This window comes from Aotus nancymaae, unplaced genomic scaffold (assembly GCF_030222135.1).
Source record: "Aotus nancymaae isolate 86718 unplaced genomic scaffold, 86718_ANA_hifiasm-v0.15.2.pri h1tg000040l, whole genome shotgun sequence".
NCBI lineage: Eukaryota > Metazoa > Chordata > Mammalia > Primates > Aotidae > Aotus > Aotus nancymaae.
The window spans coordinates 114471822-114488458 of NW_026988454.1; the positions used below are offsets into that span (position 1 = coordinate 114471822).

Consider the following 16637-nt stretch of genomic DNA (forward strand, 5'->3'; position numbering starts at 1 on the left):
GAAAGAAAAGGAAACAAACAGAAAAACACAGGAAAAGACAAAGAAAAATTAAACTCAAAGGGTAAATAAAACATAGATTTACAAAACTGTACACCATGCTCATGTAAAATGTCTTCTGTATGTCCCGTTTTGAACTACAACACCAAGACAAGTAACTTTACTATTCTAAAACTCTCTCAGGTTCTCCATTTAAGCCATTGGGTTAGTAAAATGGAACAGTGCACATTTTGGACTCATGACATATCTAAATGCTTTTAAATTTACCTAAGAGGGATAACAATGGATTTACACCATACACAAGGCATAACAGGCATGACAATCACTTAGCTTTTGCAATCACACTTGTCACTCTGCCAGCCACTTAAAATTCTGCATGTTGCTAGGAACACATAAAAATTTTTAAAATCAAAATGAAATATCCAATTTGGGGAGAAAATAAACTGGTTTTTATGGTTGCCAATTTTCTTTAAAAAAATGTATCAAAAGAGTGTTTTAAAGTAATCGGGAGACTTTTCCAAAGTGAATTTCATTTTATCTAAAAATGGAAAACCAAAAGGGTTAGAATAAATAGACAGACAGACATGTACACTTTCAGTAAAATTACAAAGAAAAATCAATGTGCACCACCTATTTATATTGAAAATACTATTTTGATTGCTTTATAAACTTTCATCTTACCAAAATGGAGAAGGGTAGAATAATTTCCTGACACGTAAGAAGGGAAACATGGCAAACAGGCTAGGAAACAAAATCTGGAAAGAAAAGTCAAGGATAGGAATGTCTAGAAAAAAGACTAAACCAAAATAATTATTTTACAAAACAGGAAAAAAGAACAGCTGTAGAATGAATAAAAGCATTTCAATGTTTGGCACATAACTATTTGCAGGTTATCTAACTTACACAGGATGTGTATTAGATTTTAGGTTTATTCCTTTGTCTTTCAAAGGAAAAAATTAATATTAATTTCAATATGCATTAGGCTAGAAAGCTCTGTTTTATTACTCACTGAACACCAAGACAGCTTCCAAAAGGATGGCTTAGTGCTTTAAGAGGCCAGAGTAATAAATCAGTATGTTAACATCTCATAATGTAGTTATAACTAAAATTAAATCACCCTTTAGTCAACTTTCAGTCTTTAGCTCATGACAGAAATTACAATGATGAAAAGCAATTTTAATTCTATGGTAACAAAGAAGAAAAATATGTTAAGTGTTACTTTAAAATATCTCATTATAAAAATATGATAATACTATCTTTAAAATATTTCATACATATATAAATAAAAATTCACTAATGCCTTATATGGTTCTCACAAGTCTTTAATATGGTATAATCAAGGAAACTATTAGAAACTAAATTTTTTAAAATCCTAATTTAGACATAGGCTCACTCACTTTTTTACAGTATACGTACTCAACAGGTACCTACTAGAAAAATTCCACCATAAATTCTTTCTGGAAGAAATGAGTAAATATTGGAAAAGTAATTTTTAAAAAATAGATCAACTATCAAATAAACCTGAAGAAAAAGAAATGTGTTTCCTTATTCAACAGTGAATGCTTCCATCAAATAATATGTTTCTTGAAAATTGTTTTGGTTTGTTTTTGAGACAGGGTCTCACTTTATCACCCAGGGTGGAGAAAGGCCATGATCAAGGCTCACTACAACCTCCAACTCTCAGGCTCAAGCAATCCTCTCATCTCAGCCTCCCTCCCTAGTAGCTGGGACTACAGGTATGCACCACCATGCCCAACTTTTTTGTTTGTTTTGTTTTGTTTTGTTTTTTCATTGTAGAGACAATGTCTCAGTTTGTTGCCTAGGCTAGTCCCTAACTCCTGGATGCAAGCAATCTTCCTGCTTTGGCCTCCCAAAGTGCTGTAATCACAGGCGTAAAATTGTCTTTTAATCATAGAAAATCTTATCCCAGATAAACAACCAAACGATAAAAATACTACACTGTAAGGGAAGTTCATCAGTTGGGCTTTCTTAATGTAACAGCTAGGTTACTATAAAATTTTCTATCTTATATTTTAAAACTAATTGGAAAATAATTTTACCTTTCAGATAATGTACGATTTTAGAAATATGTGGACCGCACAAACTTTATTATTAATTAGTAGTGGCAGTGAGACTTTCCTTAAACCAATTTTTGAGGAAGTGTTTGTAATAGAGAAAAAAAATGTAAGCATGGTTCTTAACAACTCTGATATTTATAAAACTACATTATATATGAGAATATATATGAAGAAACTAAAAAGTTATGTCATGTCATAAAAAAAGAAGAAAATTTGAGTGTTCTGGATATGTCTTTCTTGCACGCACAAAAGTCACAGTCTGTATTTATATATATAGTTTATATATACACATAAATGTTTACATATGACTTTATAAATAAAAAAAATATATGAGAATAGAGTCAGAGATTTATATCCTTTATAGATTAGAACAAAAACAAAATGAGCTGGGTTTATTTAACAATGGAGAAGGGAGGGAAGAAGAAAAATAACATTTGTATAACTTCCATGTCAGGTACTCCAGTAGACATATACATGTCCTAAATCACTCCATTGTTAGTTAAGGAAAAAAACATAAGAAACTTGCTATCAGCAATCAACTAACAAATAAAAACCCCTTTTAAACAGCAAAATCAGTGTACTTTCTATCACTTCACCTCAAATTATTATGGTACATAATAATAAAATTTTCAATAAGTTTTCATGTATATTTTCAACTTTCTAAAACATATTAAAAAGGCTAGTTGCATACATTATATTTGAGGCTGTATTTGAGCCAAAACACTTTTTTTAAGGTATTAACATCACAGAAGAGGTAGAACACTTTTATATTACTAATACTGGGAACATATGATAGTCTAATTTAAAAAGGTAGCAGGAATCTGAATTAATGCTTAGGACACATGCCATTTACTGCCATCAATTATGCCTTCATGCAAATGTGACTAAAGAACTAATGAGGATATAACACTTGCTCAGTAAATAATTTGATATTTAACATGAACTCAATCCTCAACATTTGTATTTTCTGAACTTTACAGGGCCTAAGTGTAGTACACCAAAGGCAGTGTAATTAAATGGAAGGAATAAATAACAGCAGCCTGAAAGTAACTGTTAGTTTTCTGACGTGGCTAAGTCTGAGCATCTCTGATTATTTCCTTATTTATTTGAAGAAAAGAAATCGGAAATAAGATGTTTTCACACCCTGTTCCACTAAGTCTCTGTTTATTATATGGGGAGTAAATAACAGCTATGGATAAAAGATAGAAATAGGGCCTCCAAAACCAAGTAAAAACAGAACTTTCCCATCATCGATAGTTTGAAATTGTTACATATATTATTTTTACTAGAAATATGGCAGTGTGTTGTGACGCTACATAGAAAAAGGTTTTGAAAAAAATGAAAATGTTTTAATTTTCCTAAATTTAAAAAAATATTCCATTGCCTTGACATAAACTAAATAAAGCAAACATTCAAGATGAATACAAAGCAACAGATACAGATTCCAGATGTTACTCCTTCAATTCCCAAAGGGACTCCATCAACATTTAAAGACTTATGTGATAAAGATCCCACAAATTTGTAAAAATTAAAAATACAGTTGCAATAACTTTTTTATTTCCAGAGTTAAAATTGTGCAAATAATCTGCTTTTCTTCAACTGTAACTTGTAAAACACATTTCTAGCTATATTTTAAATCAAACAGAAAACAATATGAACTGATAAAATTCTATTTACTGATAAGCTCAATAAAAAAGAATAAAAGATTTTTTAAAGCATGAGGATTATTTTTCTTTTTTCATTGAACAATTACTAAGGATAATTTTCACCACATAAAACATACTGAATAAATTTCAATCAATTTCTCTAAAACACAATCAACATCTCAATTCCCAGAAATTAGTAGTAAATAGAGCTTCATCCATAGTAGGCCGGATCTAACTATATGACAAAGAAGATTTCTTCAAAGAATATCACAGAGTAAAGGAGAAAATTTAAAGAGTTCTCCTTTGATTTATGTGGATAGCGTATATTTGATGTGTCTGTACGTTACTTTGTTTAGACACAAAATAGGAGGAAAAACAGCATTTGCTTCCTAGAGTTAAACTAAGAATATATATGAGAAAGGGCTTTGAAAAAGTTAAAAAAACTAAAAACAAATGCAAAGCACTATACAAAATATTAACAATTACCAAAAAATAATGAAGGCACAATGCCTTTAATAATGAAAACTATCAAGACTTCTCTGTTTCAAGTTTTCCATTTTACAATAATAGGTGTTTTAAGAAAAATAGGAAGATGTACAGACTAGACAAATAAAGATGATCAGTAAGTTGAAAAATCAGTGCTAAAGCTTAAAAAAAAATTAGCAGAAGAAGTGAAGCCTGCTGATATACAGAGTTAGAAAAATATTTTCCTATACTGAGAACAAAAGTGTCTCTGGATTAAGAGGAGAAATTTAAAGTCCTATTAATCTAATGCTGGCATTGAAAGTCTATGTCATCTCATTTTTAAACTTTAAAGAAAGAGTAACAGATGGATCATCTTTTAACATCTATTTCAATCCTCTGATCAGTAAGAAACCTCTGATCAGTAAGTACCATAACAATTTTATTTACTTATCTTCTTTTATTATTTCTACTTTGGCTACTAAATTTTAAACAAATTTCGACTGCGTAATTTCAACTTTATCCACACACAAACTGCATACACATATCTCTTATTTAGTTATTAAATAGTTGCTGAAACCTATATTGACAATTTTTTTTTTTTAACACATCACCATTGTCCTTGCTGACCTACCTGTTTCTTTGGAGGTCCTTACTATAAGTGAATCAAGGTCTACTGATTTTGGTCTAAGTGGCAACTGTTCAGAATCTAGCTTTGGTTTTGATACAGGCTCAGCTTCAAATTTTGATGAAATGGTAGAAACTTCCCCATTAATCCTGAAATAAGAAAAAAATGCAAAAATCACTAGTATGAAACATGACTTAAAAAAAATTGTGATTTAATGACATTAAAGATTTTATGGTCTAATACTGATTACTTTCTGTTCTGGAAAACTATTTCCATAAACGTAAAACTCTGTCCTAAGACTGATCACAATAAAATCAGAAATGTGAGAACAGTTTAATAAGTATAGAAAATTATTATAAATATAAAATTAACATTCAACAGATCTACAGAAAATATGGAAAAATAATACTTAAAAATTAAACTGCAACAACAGATGGACAACTTTAGAAGGTAAGCAACAGAGCTAAATCAAAATGTACAGAATACTCCTGTTTTTTTTAATTGTTTCATTATTTTAAATTATTTTTTATTTCAACAGGTTTTCAGGAAACAGGTGGTGTTTAGTTACATGAATAAGTTCTTCAGTGGTGATTTCTAAAATTTTGGTGCACCCACCACCCAAGCAATGTACATTGTACCTGATGTGTAGTCTTTTATCCTTCACTCCCCTCTCACTCTTTCCCTCAAAGTCCCCAAAGTCCAATGTATCATTCTTATGCTTTTGTGTCCTCATAGCTTAGCTCCCACATATAAGGGAGAATACACAATGTTTGATTTTCCATTCCTGAGTTACTTCACTTCAAATAACGGTCTCCAATTCCATCCAGGTTGCTGTGAATGCCATTATTTCATTCCTTTTTATGGCTGAGTAGTATTCCATGGTATATATATGTACACCACAATTTCTTTATTCACTCATTGATTGATAGGCATCTGAGCTGGTTCCATACTTTTGCAATTGAGAATAATGCTGCTATAAACATGCATGTGCAGGTATCTCTTTCATATAATGACTTCTTTTCTTCTGGGTAGATAACCCAGTAGTAGGATTGCTGGATCAAATGGTAGATCTACTTTTAGCTCTTCAAGCAATCTCCATACTGTTTTCCATAGTGGTTGTACTAGTTGATATTCCCACCAGCAGTGTAGAAGTGTTCCCTTTTCATCACATCCATGCCCTCTTTTTGTTGGGATTGTTTGTTTCTTTCTTGCTTTTAAAGTTTATTGGTGATGTTTTTAAAAAGGGCTGTGACTTGGGAAGGCTACGGCAGAAGACTAAATGGGCTGTCTCTCCTTGACTACTGCTGCATCTTGGCGATCAGCTCTTGCATGCATCTGGCAAGAAGAGACACCACTGGGTCCTTTGACTGTCCTGAGTGGCTGGGACCCACTGTACTCTGGAGTCCTCCTTCCAAAGAAGAAATTTCCCGAGGATCATCAATCAGGCCAACTTTATTCCAGACAGCCACCTCTGAAGCCTTGACAGTCCCAAACTCCACAAAAGCAGTGCCTGCCTTCTTACTGAAAAGCACCAGGTGGAGAACTCCACCATACTTTTGCAAAAGCCACGAGAGTACGTCTTTGGAGTAGCTGCCGTCTGTCTGACTCACCATTCTTGCACTTCCATTTCAGTTTTAGTTTGAGGTTCCTTTCAGTATTTTCTGACTTTTAGTCTTGAGTCAAGTTCCTGGCACATCTGCTCCTGGATCATGATCTGCTGTTTTCCAGCTGCCAGGAATACTCTTCACTAAGATGTTTTATCCCCGGCTCTATTGTCCTGATGCTCCAGCTTTCCTCCACCTTCTCACTCACCTAGGCCTGGGTCTCCAAGTTAAGATTAGCTTTCTTTTTTCTCTCATCAAGCCTCTGGGTCCTCTATGCTGTCTGCTTCTTGGCTTTTCTAACTTCATCATATGAAGCCCTGGCTGCAGCAAGGCCTGAGAAAGCTAATGGAGGAGTTCAGATGCTCTGTGATTATCCAATTTTTGCCTGGGTGGCAGAAGAGGGCCTTCTGCCTATACACCTCCTTCACTTCTATCTGCTGCTTTCTCCATGATGCCTAGCAGCACAAACAGGTCTATCTCTTAGAGCTCTTGGTTTGCCACGGTTCCAACCCTGACTGGATTTGTACTGTATCTCCCCAAGTGTTTTAAGTGTGCACAAGGACTGCTGGCATAGCCAGCAGAATAGTGCTCAGCCCCCTGGGAATTTACTGCTGCATTTTAATAACCAAGGCTCCAATCAAACTGCCAGAACCTGCCTGTGATCTTTGTGTACATATCCAGCTTTCAACATGTTTATATTCTTCTTGGATGTTACTTACAATGTTAAAATAAATTTTAACTTTTCAAAAAGATAAAGGATAATAACTGTTGGTGAGCATCTTAAGAAAAGGGAACGCTTGCACACTGTTGATAAGAATGCAAATTACTACAGCCATTATGGAAAACAGTACAGAGGTCCCTCGAGAAATTAAAAACAGAATTGTCATATGATCTGGCAATCCCATTACTGGGTATGCATCCAAAGGAAATAAAATCAGTATGTCAAAGAGATTTCTGGACTCCCATGTTTACTGCAGCACTATTCACAACAGCCAAAATTTGGAAGGAACGTGAAGTATCAACGGATGAATGAATAAAGAAAATGTGGCATATATACTCGAGGAATACTATTTAGCCATAAAAAAAGAAAGCAAGCCTGCCATTTGTGACAACATCAACAAATCTGGAGGATGTTAAGTGAAATAAGCCAGGCACAGAAAGACAAATACCACATGTTCTCCACTCAAATGTGAAGTCTAAAAAAATTGATCCTATAGAAATAGAGAGTAGAATGGTGATTGCCAGAGCCTAAAGTGGTTGTGAGTTGGAGGGGAATGCGAAGATGTGGTCAAGGAATACATATTTACAGTTAGATAGAAGGAATAAGTTCAAGAAATCCATTGCACATTATGGTGCCTGCAGTTAATGGTGATGTACTGCATTCTTTAAAAATGCTAAGAATGAATGTTAAGTGTTCTCATCACAAAAATAATAACTATGTGAAAGTATCACAGTTATTCATAATTAACAATCTCAACTATGTGAGGCTGTTAATTAGCTAGATTTAGCCATTCCACAATGTATTTTATATATGTATGTATTTTAAAACATCATGTTGTATACAATAAATACATACAATTGTATATGTCAATTTTAAAAATAAATATATTTGAAAAATATGAAAAAACTTACCTGGAGATTTAGAAAGGCAACAGAGCCATTAAGGTCAAAGGTGAGTAAATCAATAAGCTAATTTAAAATTAGGTAAAACTTACTTACTTGGCTATAGGAGGTGGTGGAGGAACTGGTTTTTCAGGTCGCTTTGGGTATGTAGTTCCAGAAGATCTCAATAAATTATTGGCTTTGGTAGGTGGAGTAGGTTTCTTGGGTGGGACTAGTGGAGCTGCTGGTTTAGAAGGTTTCTGTTCCAGTGTTGATTTTTCATCTAAGATTAAAAATATTTAACAAGTTATTAACAATCAAAATTATTTAGGTTTTTCTATTTCTAAAAGTTTGTATCAGGTTGGAAACTGTGAGACAGAGGCAGACATGAACTTTCATTCTCTATATTTGTGTAGGTGTGCACTGTTTTATTTATTTTAAAGTTATATTTTAATTTAATAAGCCTGAATAGCTTTAAAAAAAGGTGTACTATGGTAGAAAGGAAAACCATTAATAAGCTTCTGATTAATAGATAATGCTCGGTTTTTATTATGTTCCCAGGAACCTTTGCTTTTAAGCATAGTAGTCCATCTCAAATACAACCACATATGATTTCATTTTAAACAGAAAATTAGCTAGACTTAAATCCAGACTATTTTCTGAAACTGAAATATAGAGAACTAAAAACAAGTAGAACCTCAAGTGCTATATAACACTCAAATTTAAAAAGCATGATGGTGAAGGAAAAATGTTAAGAGAAACTAGGGCTAGATTGATTAGCCACAGATAAAAATTATAGGCTTATATTTATAATTCTCACTACTGTAGTAAGAATTTTATTAATACCATTTCATTTAATAATGCAATGAAATGAGTATTTCCATTTGATGTAGAAGAAAATAAGCCGAAAAAAAAAACAATTTTGAGAATTTTACACTATGTTAACAAGGACAATTTTATCACCAAAAAGGCCTGAAGTACTCTTTTACTACACATGACATATCTGCTTCCTCATCTTTCAGGAGCTCATAACAGGTATGGAAATTGACACATGTGTACATGAGATATTCATAATACCGCAGTCAGCTAAAATGTGTCATAAGACATATATACAAAAATAAAAAGCTCCTAAGCACAATACTGAATAATCTTCAAAGTATACTTGGTCTTTGAAAAGAATGTCTAACACAAAACTACAAATGATTCTATAAGATTTCCTATCAACCAGAAACTGATGATTATAAAACCTGAATATCACAGCACATAAACCTCTCCCTAAAAATTACAAGTTTTATTTCACAATGAAAATACAGAATATTATTTTCTCACTTTTACCACTTATAGCTTCTTTGAACCACAAGAAAACATAGCTTAAGTCTATTAAAATTCTGTACATCATTTGGTACAAAAATGTATTTTTATATGGCCTCAAGATGTAACAATGTAGTATATAATTATACCATCAGGGTCTAAAAAAACAAACTCTCCAGTTGAAATAAATAATGAAATAAAGCTATTTATATAGTGGTAACAACCAGCCAAACTTAAATTTCTAGAAAATATTAAGAAAGATGTTTTATATAAAATACTATGAAAAATGGTCAAAGGATATACATTAAAGAGAGGTTCACTGATTGAATATATTTCTTTTAACAGATACACAAATAACAGCTTGAAATTAATTCTGTAGTGTTAGTAATCCCAGCACTTTGGGAAGCTGAGGCAGGTGGATCATGAGGTCAGGAGTTCAAGACCAGCCTGGCCAAGATGGTGAAACCCCATCTCTATACTAAAAATACAAAAATTAGCCAGGTGCAGTGGCAGGCACCTGCAATCCCAGCTACTCGGGATGCTGACACAGGAGAATCACTTGAACCCTGAAGATTTCTCCCATTCCGTAGGTTGTCTTTTTACTTACTTAATGTCCTTTAATGTACAGAAGTTTTTAATTTCGATAAAGTACAATTATTTTTTCTTTTGTTAAATATGCTTTTCGTGACACAGTCTAAAAATAACAAACTACTTTTCTCTAGATTCATAACACTCTGAGACACCAAATGTGTGGGGATTTATTCCCACAACAATGAATTATCTGGTACCAACTGGGTGTCCTATAATTTAATTCAATTCTGACACTATCTAGCTGGAGTTAGCATCAGATCCCACAAGTTAAGGGCTCAGACCCACAAGATTACTCTCACTTCAGATTCCAATCTCAAGTCCAGTCCTCTCGTACTTCTGATCAACTGGCTATAAATTGGGGATTCCCATGACCACCTCCTCTGGTTCAATAATGTTAGAACGGCTCACAGAACTCAAGAAGGCAATTTACTTACTGTTATCAGTTTCTTATAAAGGATACAGCTCAAAACGGCCAAATGGAACAGATGCAAGGTATGCAGAAAGAGATGCAGAGTTTCTGTAACTTATCCAGATGTACCACCTTCCCATCCTCTCAATGTGTTCACCAACCCAGAAGCTCTCTAAACTCTGTTGTTTAGGGTTTTTAATGAAAGCTAATCATTTGATTGGTTCCCCTGGCAACAAGGCCCCTACCCATCCTTAGGGGCTTTACAAAAGCCTCCTTGTTAATATAAACTCAGATGTGGCTGAAACACGCTTGTTATGAGTAACAAAAGATGTTCCTCTCAACTTTATCACTCAGAAAATTTCAAGGCCTTTAGGAGCTATGTGCCAGAAACCAGGGACAAATATCAAATATGCATTCCTTATTATCTCACAATATCACACATACCTAAAAATCTACTGCCACATCCAAGGCCGTGAAGATTTACTCTTGTTTTCTTCTAAAGTTCTAACTCATATTTAAGGTCAATGATCCATTTTCAGTTACTCTTTGCATACAGTGCAGTCTAGGGCTCCAACTTCATTCTTTTGAGGACACTCAGCTGTGAGTACTAGAATTTTAGCTCAGCTAAAAATTTGCCAAATCCAGGAGAAAATGTAGACTTAAGGAAAAAAAAAGAAGTTTTACATTAGCTACCTGAATACCCAAGGAAGAATTACATAAGGTACAGATATTATGTTAATTTAAGATACAGGCTGGGTGCGGTGGCTTATGCCTGTAATCCAAACATTTTGGGAGGCTGAGATGGGAGCACTGCTTGAAGCCAGGAGTTCATGACAAGCCTGGGCAATACCCTACCTCTACAAAATAAAAAAAAATAAAAAAATTAGCCAGGCATGGTGGCATGTACCTTTAATCTCAGCTACTTAGGAGACTGAGATGAGAGAATCACCTGAGCCCAAGAGTGTGAGGTTGCAGTGGAGTATGATGACATCACTGCACTCCAGCCTGGGCAACAGAGTGAGACCCTGTCTCCCTGTCTCTATAAAAAAAAAGAGCTATCTCAAGTATATAAAGATTTTTTTTTTAAATGTCTAAAATGTATCCTAACAAAATAAAACAAAATAATTGATATGTCCTTTTATTTGCTACAGAATATAGCAATACATTACTAACACTGTACGTAATAAGTTAACCTACTTATTAATTTATATGAGGGTCAATGGCCTACTGCATGAATTGAAATAGTAAAATAAGTGATAATATGGAGCAATCCCAAGTGCATAACTTCTAATTTAAAAAATCAAATATTCTTTGTGATCACTTGGAGATACCTTAGAGAAAAAAACAGTACTACCCAAAAAGTAGTGAGTCTGTTCTTAACTGAATCTATTTTCCTAACATTTTAGAAAATTTTAGGACACATTTATTCATATTTATCTCACTGAAGTTTAAATTGCAGTTTAACATTTTCAGAAACATTAAGTATAAAGTTTGAGAAACTATTAGCATATGAAAACACACCCGAGTAACCACCATAGGCCAAGAACTGAACGTTATCCACATCTCCGAAGTTACCCTTATACTTCTTCCCAATCACTACCCCACTGCTCCTACACAAAGCTGTCTTTTTTTTTTTTTTTTCTTATGGGCTTCCTAGGGGAAGTGTCCCAAGAGCAAGAGTTCTAAGAGTCCAAGGAAGAAGCAGCAAGTCCTCTTTTGACAGCTCAGAAGCCCAAGCACATCACTTCTGCTGCATTCAAGTGTCAAGGAAGATGCCCCATATTCATGTGGAGGGGAACTAGACTCTTCTTCTTTTTTTTTTTTTTTTTTTTTTTTAAAGAGAAAGAGAGAGAGAGAATAGGAAGGAGGAAAAAGGAAGAGAAAGAGAGAGAGAGAATGGGGAGGAGGGAGAAGGAAAAGAAAGAGGGAGAGAGAATGGGAGTATTGCTTTCTTGCCCAGGCTAGAATGCAATTTAGTAATGGGTATTGAAAACCTCTTTTATACTGATAATTATACTTAATGATGTAGTCAGGAAGGAATAAGGGAAGAAGATAACAAACAAACAGCCAACCAATATTTAATTTAAACCTATAAAATGCTATGCGATTACTGAGGAGTGATTTACTTCCAATTATATAGTCACCTTTGGAATAGGTGTGAGGTGGTAATGTATGTTTTGTGTATTTGAAGTGGACAGTTCTATAAATGTTTATTAAGTTTACTTGTTCCGGGTCTGAGTTCAAGTTCTGAATATCCTTGTTAATTTTCTATCTCGTTGATCTATAGAATCGTTAGCTCTTCTTGTTGCATTGATCCTTTTGCCATTATGTAATGTCATTCCTCGCCTCTTTTCATCTTTGTTGCTTTAAAGTCTACTTTATCAGAGGCAAGAATTGCATCTCCCGCTTTTTGTTTATTAGTTTATTTTTACTCTCTGTTTGATTGGTAAATCTTCCTCCTTCTCTCTGAGTCTTTGTGTATTGTTGCATGTAAGATGGGCCCGGATGCAGCATACCGACGGGTTTTGGCTTTTTATCCAATTAAAATATATATAAGTTTAATACCGGCGTTTGATGCTAGCTGGCTGTTTTGCCCATTAGTTGATGTAAATTTTTTATTGTGTTAAAGTTCTTTGCTTTTTGATATATTTTTGGAAAGGCTGATATTGGTTGTTCCTTTATATGTATAGTGCTTCTTTCAGAAGCTCTTGTAAAGCAGGCCTGGTGGTGGTGAACTCTCTAAGTACTTGTTTGTTTGCAAAAGATTTAATTTTTCCTTCGCTCATAAAGCTTAGTTTGGCTGGATAGGAAATTCTGGGTTGAAAGTTCTTTTCTTTAAGGATGTTAAATATTGGTCCCCACTCTTTTCTGGCTTGTAGGGTTTCTGCTGAGAGATCTGCTGTAAGTCTGATAGGTTTCCCTTTATGGGTAACCTGACCTTTCTCTCTGGCTGCCCTTAGTATTTTCTCCTTCATTTCAACCCTAATAAATCTGGCGATTATGTGCCTTGGGGTTGGTCTTCTTGAAGAATATTTGTGGTGTTCTCTGTATTACCTGGAGTTGAATATTACCCTGCCTTGCCAGGTTGGGAAAATTTTCCTGAATGATATCCTGAAGAGTATTTTCCAACTTGGATTCATTCTCTTCATCACATTCAGGTACACCTATCAAACGTAAATTAGGTCTTTTCACATAGTCCCATATTTCCTGGAGACTTTGCTCATTTCTTTTCATCCTTTTTTCTGCATTCTTGTCTTCTTGTTTCATTTCACTGAGCTGGTCCTCGACTTCTGATATCCTTTCTTCTGCTTGATCAATTCGACTGTTTAAACTTGTGCATGCTTCGCGAAGTTCTCGTGTTGTGTTTTTCAGCTCCATCAATTCACTTATATTCTTCTCTAAATTGTCCATTCTCGTTAACATTTCGTCAAACCTTTTTTCAAGGTTCTTAGTTTCTTTGCATTGGGTTAGAACAAGTTCTTTTAATTCACAGAAGTTTCTTATCACCCACGTTTTGAAACCTGCTTCTGTTATTGGAACACACGTGTAATCTATTAAGCCTTGTTCCGTTACTGATGAGGAATTGCAATCCCCTGTAGAGGGAGAGGCATTCTGATTTTGAGTATTCTCTACCTTTTTACGCTGGTTTCTTCCCTTCAGTATTTATTTGTCCGTCTGTCGTCTTTATAATTACCGACTTTCTAACTGGGTCTCTGACGTCCAACTTGTTGATTCCCTGTGCCGAAATCTGAGCAATCCACTGAGCCGGCCGAAACAGCGGTGTTAAGATTGATGGTGCTTTTCTGCCCGGGAAATCTCCGGACTCTGCACCAAGAACTGGCGTGCTAAGGCACCAGCAAAACCGCCACGCCGGCCACAAGAGTCGCCCTGGCGACCCGTGGAGCTCCTCCACTGGGAATCTCCTGGTCCGTAAGCAACTAATATTCGTCTGAAAGTGTGGCGTCCTCTCGTTCTTTGCGCTTTCACTGGGAGGTACGTGCCCGAGCTGCTAATCATCAGCCATCTTGGATCTCTCCCCACAAAGCTGTCTTCTAACACCACAGATTATTTATGAATATTTTTAACTTTACTTCAGTGAAATCCTAAGAGTCATGCTGCTGTGTGTAGCTCTAGTTCATTTATTTGTTATCACGTGGTATCATGGTATATGAATATACCTTAACTCCTTTATCCATTCTTTTGTTGATGAATATTTGTGCTGTTTCCAATGGCAATTTTACTATAAATTTATAAACCTTGTTATAAATTGCACTGCTCTAGATTGCTTTGGGTAGTATGGACATTTCAACAATATTGATTCTTCCAATCCTTGAACATGGAATATTTTTCCAATTTTGTGTGTATCTTCTTCAATTTCTTGCCTCAATGTTTTCTTTGCATATATCCAGGTTGGACCGCAGAGTATTCTTGGTCCTGTGGCCTGATGCTTTTAATCACTTTTGGAAAATTGAAAATCATTGTATCTTCAAATATAGTTTCTGCTCCATTTTTTCTCCTTCCTTTCTGGTCCTCTAATTACATGTACATAGACCTTCCCACTATACAGTCCTCCCTCCGTATATATAAGAAATTGATGCTAAGACCCTCATGTATACCAAAATCCACAAATACTCAAGTCCCATAGTGAGCACTGTGGAACTTGCCTGCACAAAAGTTGGCTCTCCTCATACACAGGTTTTGCATTCTCACGAATACAATATTTTTATTCCCCATTAGGCTAAAAAAAAAATCTGTGTATAAGTGGACTCCGTGTAGTTCAAACCCATGTTGTTCAAGAGTCAATCATATTCTTTACGTCTCTTAAGGTCTGTTCTATATTTTCCATCTTTTTTGTCTCTTTATGTTTCAGTTCAGATATCTTCTTTTAAAAACAGACATATGTATATTAACATTTGTGTGTATATATTTACATATACTTATAAGTGTAAACAAATTCACTTAAGCTTAGATTGACTTATATTCATATATACTTAAAAGGGTTTTAGTTCTGCCAAAATTATCAACCCCATCTTTTATTACTTCTAACATATATTAAGCATAGTTACTTGAAAGCTTATATCTGGTATCTCTAATACCTAGATCCCCTAAAGACCAGGTTCCATTGTCTGTTGTTCTTGGTTTCTAGCCATGTGTCATATCTACAAGTATGCCTAATAACTTCTGGATGAGTACAAGACACAAAACATTTATAAGAAAACACAGAGATAATTTAAAACTCTAGATGATGTCTTCTTCTCCAGAGAATAAAGGTTTACTTTCACTCTTTCAGTAAGCTATGGTAGGGCTAGTAAAAATCCCGTATCACCTTCCTCAAATCAATAATGGAGATGATTAAAAGGTGGGTTTCAGTGTTCTTCAGAGCTAGGTTTATTTTCATTTCAGACTTCCTCCCACAGTAAATCCCTTTAGGAACCAAATCAAAACCTAGTAGTTCACTAGGATTCCTCCGCTTTCATGAGGTTTTAACTCGAATTTTTGTCTCCTTGAACCCAAAAGTCTATTGAAAGTTCTTTTCATAGTCTAAGCTACCACTTTCAAAACTGGCAAATGCCTTAACAGGAAACATGAGCCCCAATGCCAGACTCACTTTACTGGGCTCTTATCTTCCCTCTATCTTGATCTTATGATTCTTCATTTTATTTGTAGCTCTCCTACCCCAGCAGATGACTGTCAAATATACATCTATCTATCTATCTATCTATCTATCTATCTATCTATCTATCTATCTATGTACTTCATACAACCATTCTAGTTGTTCTCAGCAGGACATCTGGTTCTCATTTGTCACTGCCAGAACAACACCCCACTTCAACTTTGACTTACAAGATGTCAGCGCAGAACCTAAACTGCATTCCTTATGATAGAACCTAAATATATCTCAACATCTTCAACAGACAATGCAGTTGAGTCCAACCAAATCAATCCTACTTTCACATGATTACACTGAGACAATCAGTGCATTGTATTCTTCTTACAAGTCTTGTTGGTCTAGAAGTAAATGTGCCCAAAAGTGGTCCAAGAAACTGAAAAGAACTTACATTCCATGGTGAGGGAGAGGTTTTCCTCTCTTTCCTGTCAAACAAACAAGAAATCATATTGCCCTGACTGCCACTCTCAGCCTTCTTGTGATCACAAGAGGAGCCGATCTGAACACAAAGTGAACACTGAGGATGGCAGAATGGAAAGATATAATTCAGGACCATAACAGAATCACTGAGTTGCAGGCCATATGATTCCTACTTCTAGACTTTCAATTATGTGAGATTTTTTTCCGTATTGTTTAAGTCA

The 16637-nt window shown here is 34.8% G+C and overlaps 1 protein-coding gene across 1 annotated transcript in view; it reads right to left on the reverse strand.

Moving 5' to 3' along the window:
* CD2AP (CD2 associated protein) overlaps positions 1-16637 on the reverse strand; it is a 156245-nt gene that overhangs the window by 24852 nt on the left and 114756 nt on the right. The window contains exons 12-13 of the mRNA XM_064360990.1: positions 8135-8300; positions 4818-4960 (exon numbers count right to left, since the gene is read on the reverse strand). Coding sequence (XP_064217060.1) covers positions 4818-4960; positions 8135-8300 — 309 coding nt within the window. The remainder of the gene's footprint in view (positions 1-4817; positions 4961-8134; positions 8301-16637) is intronic.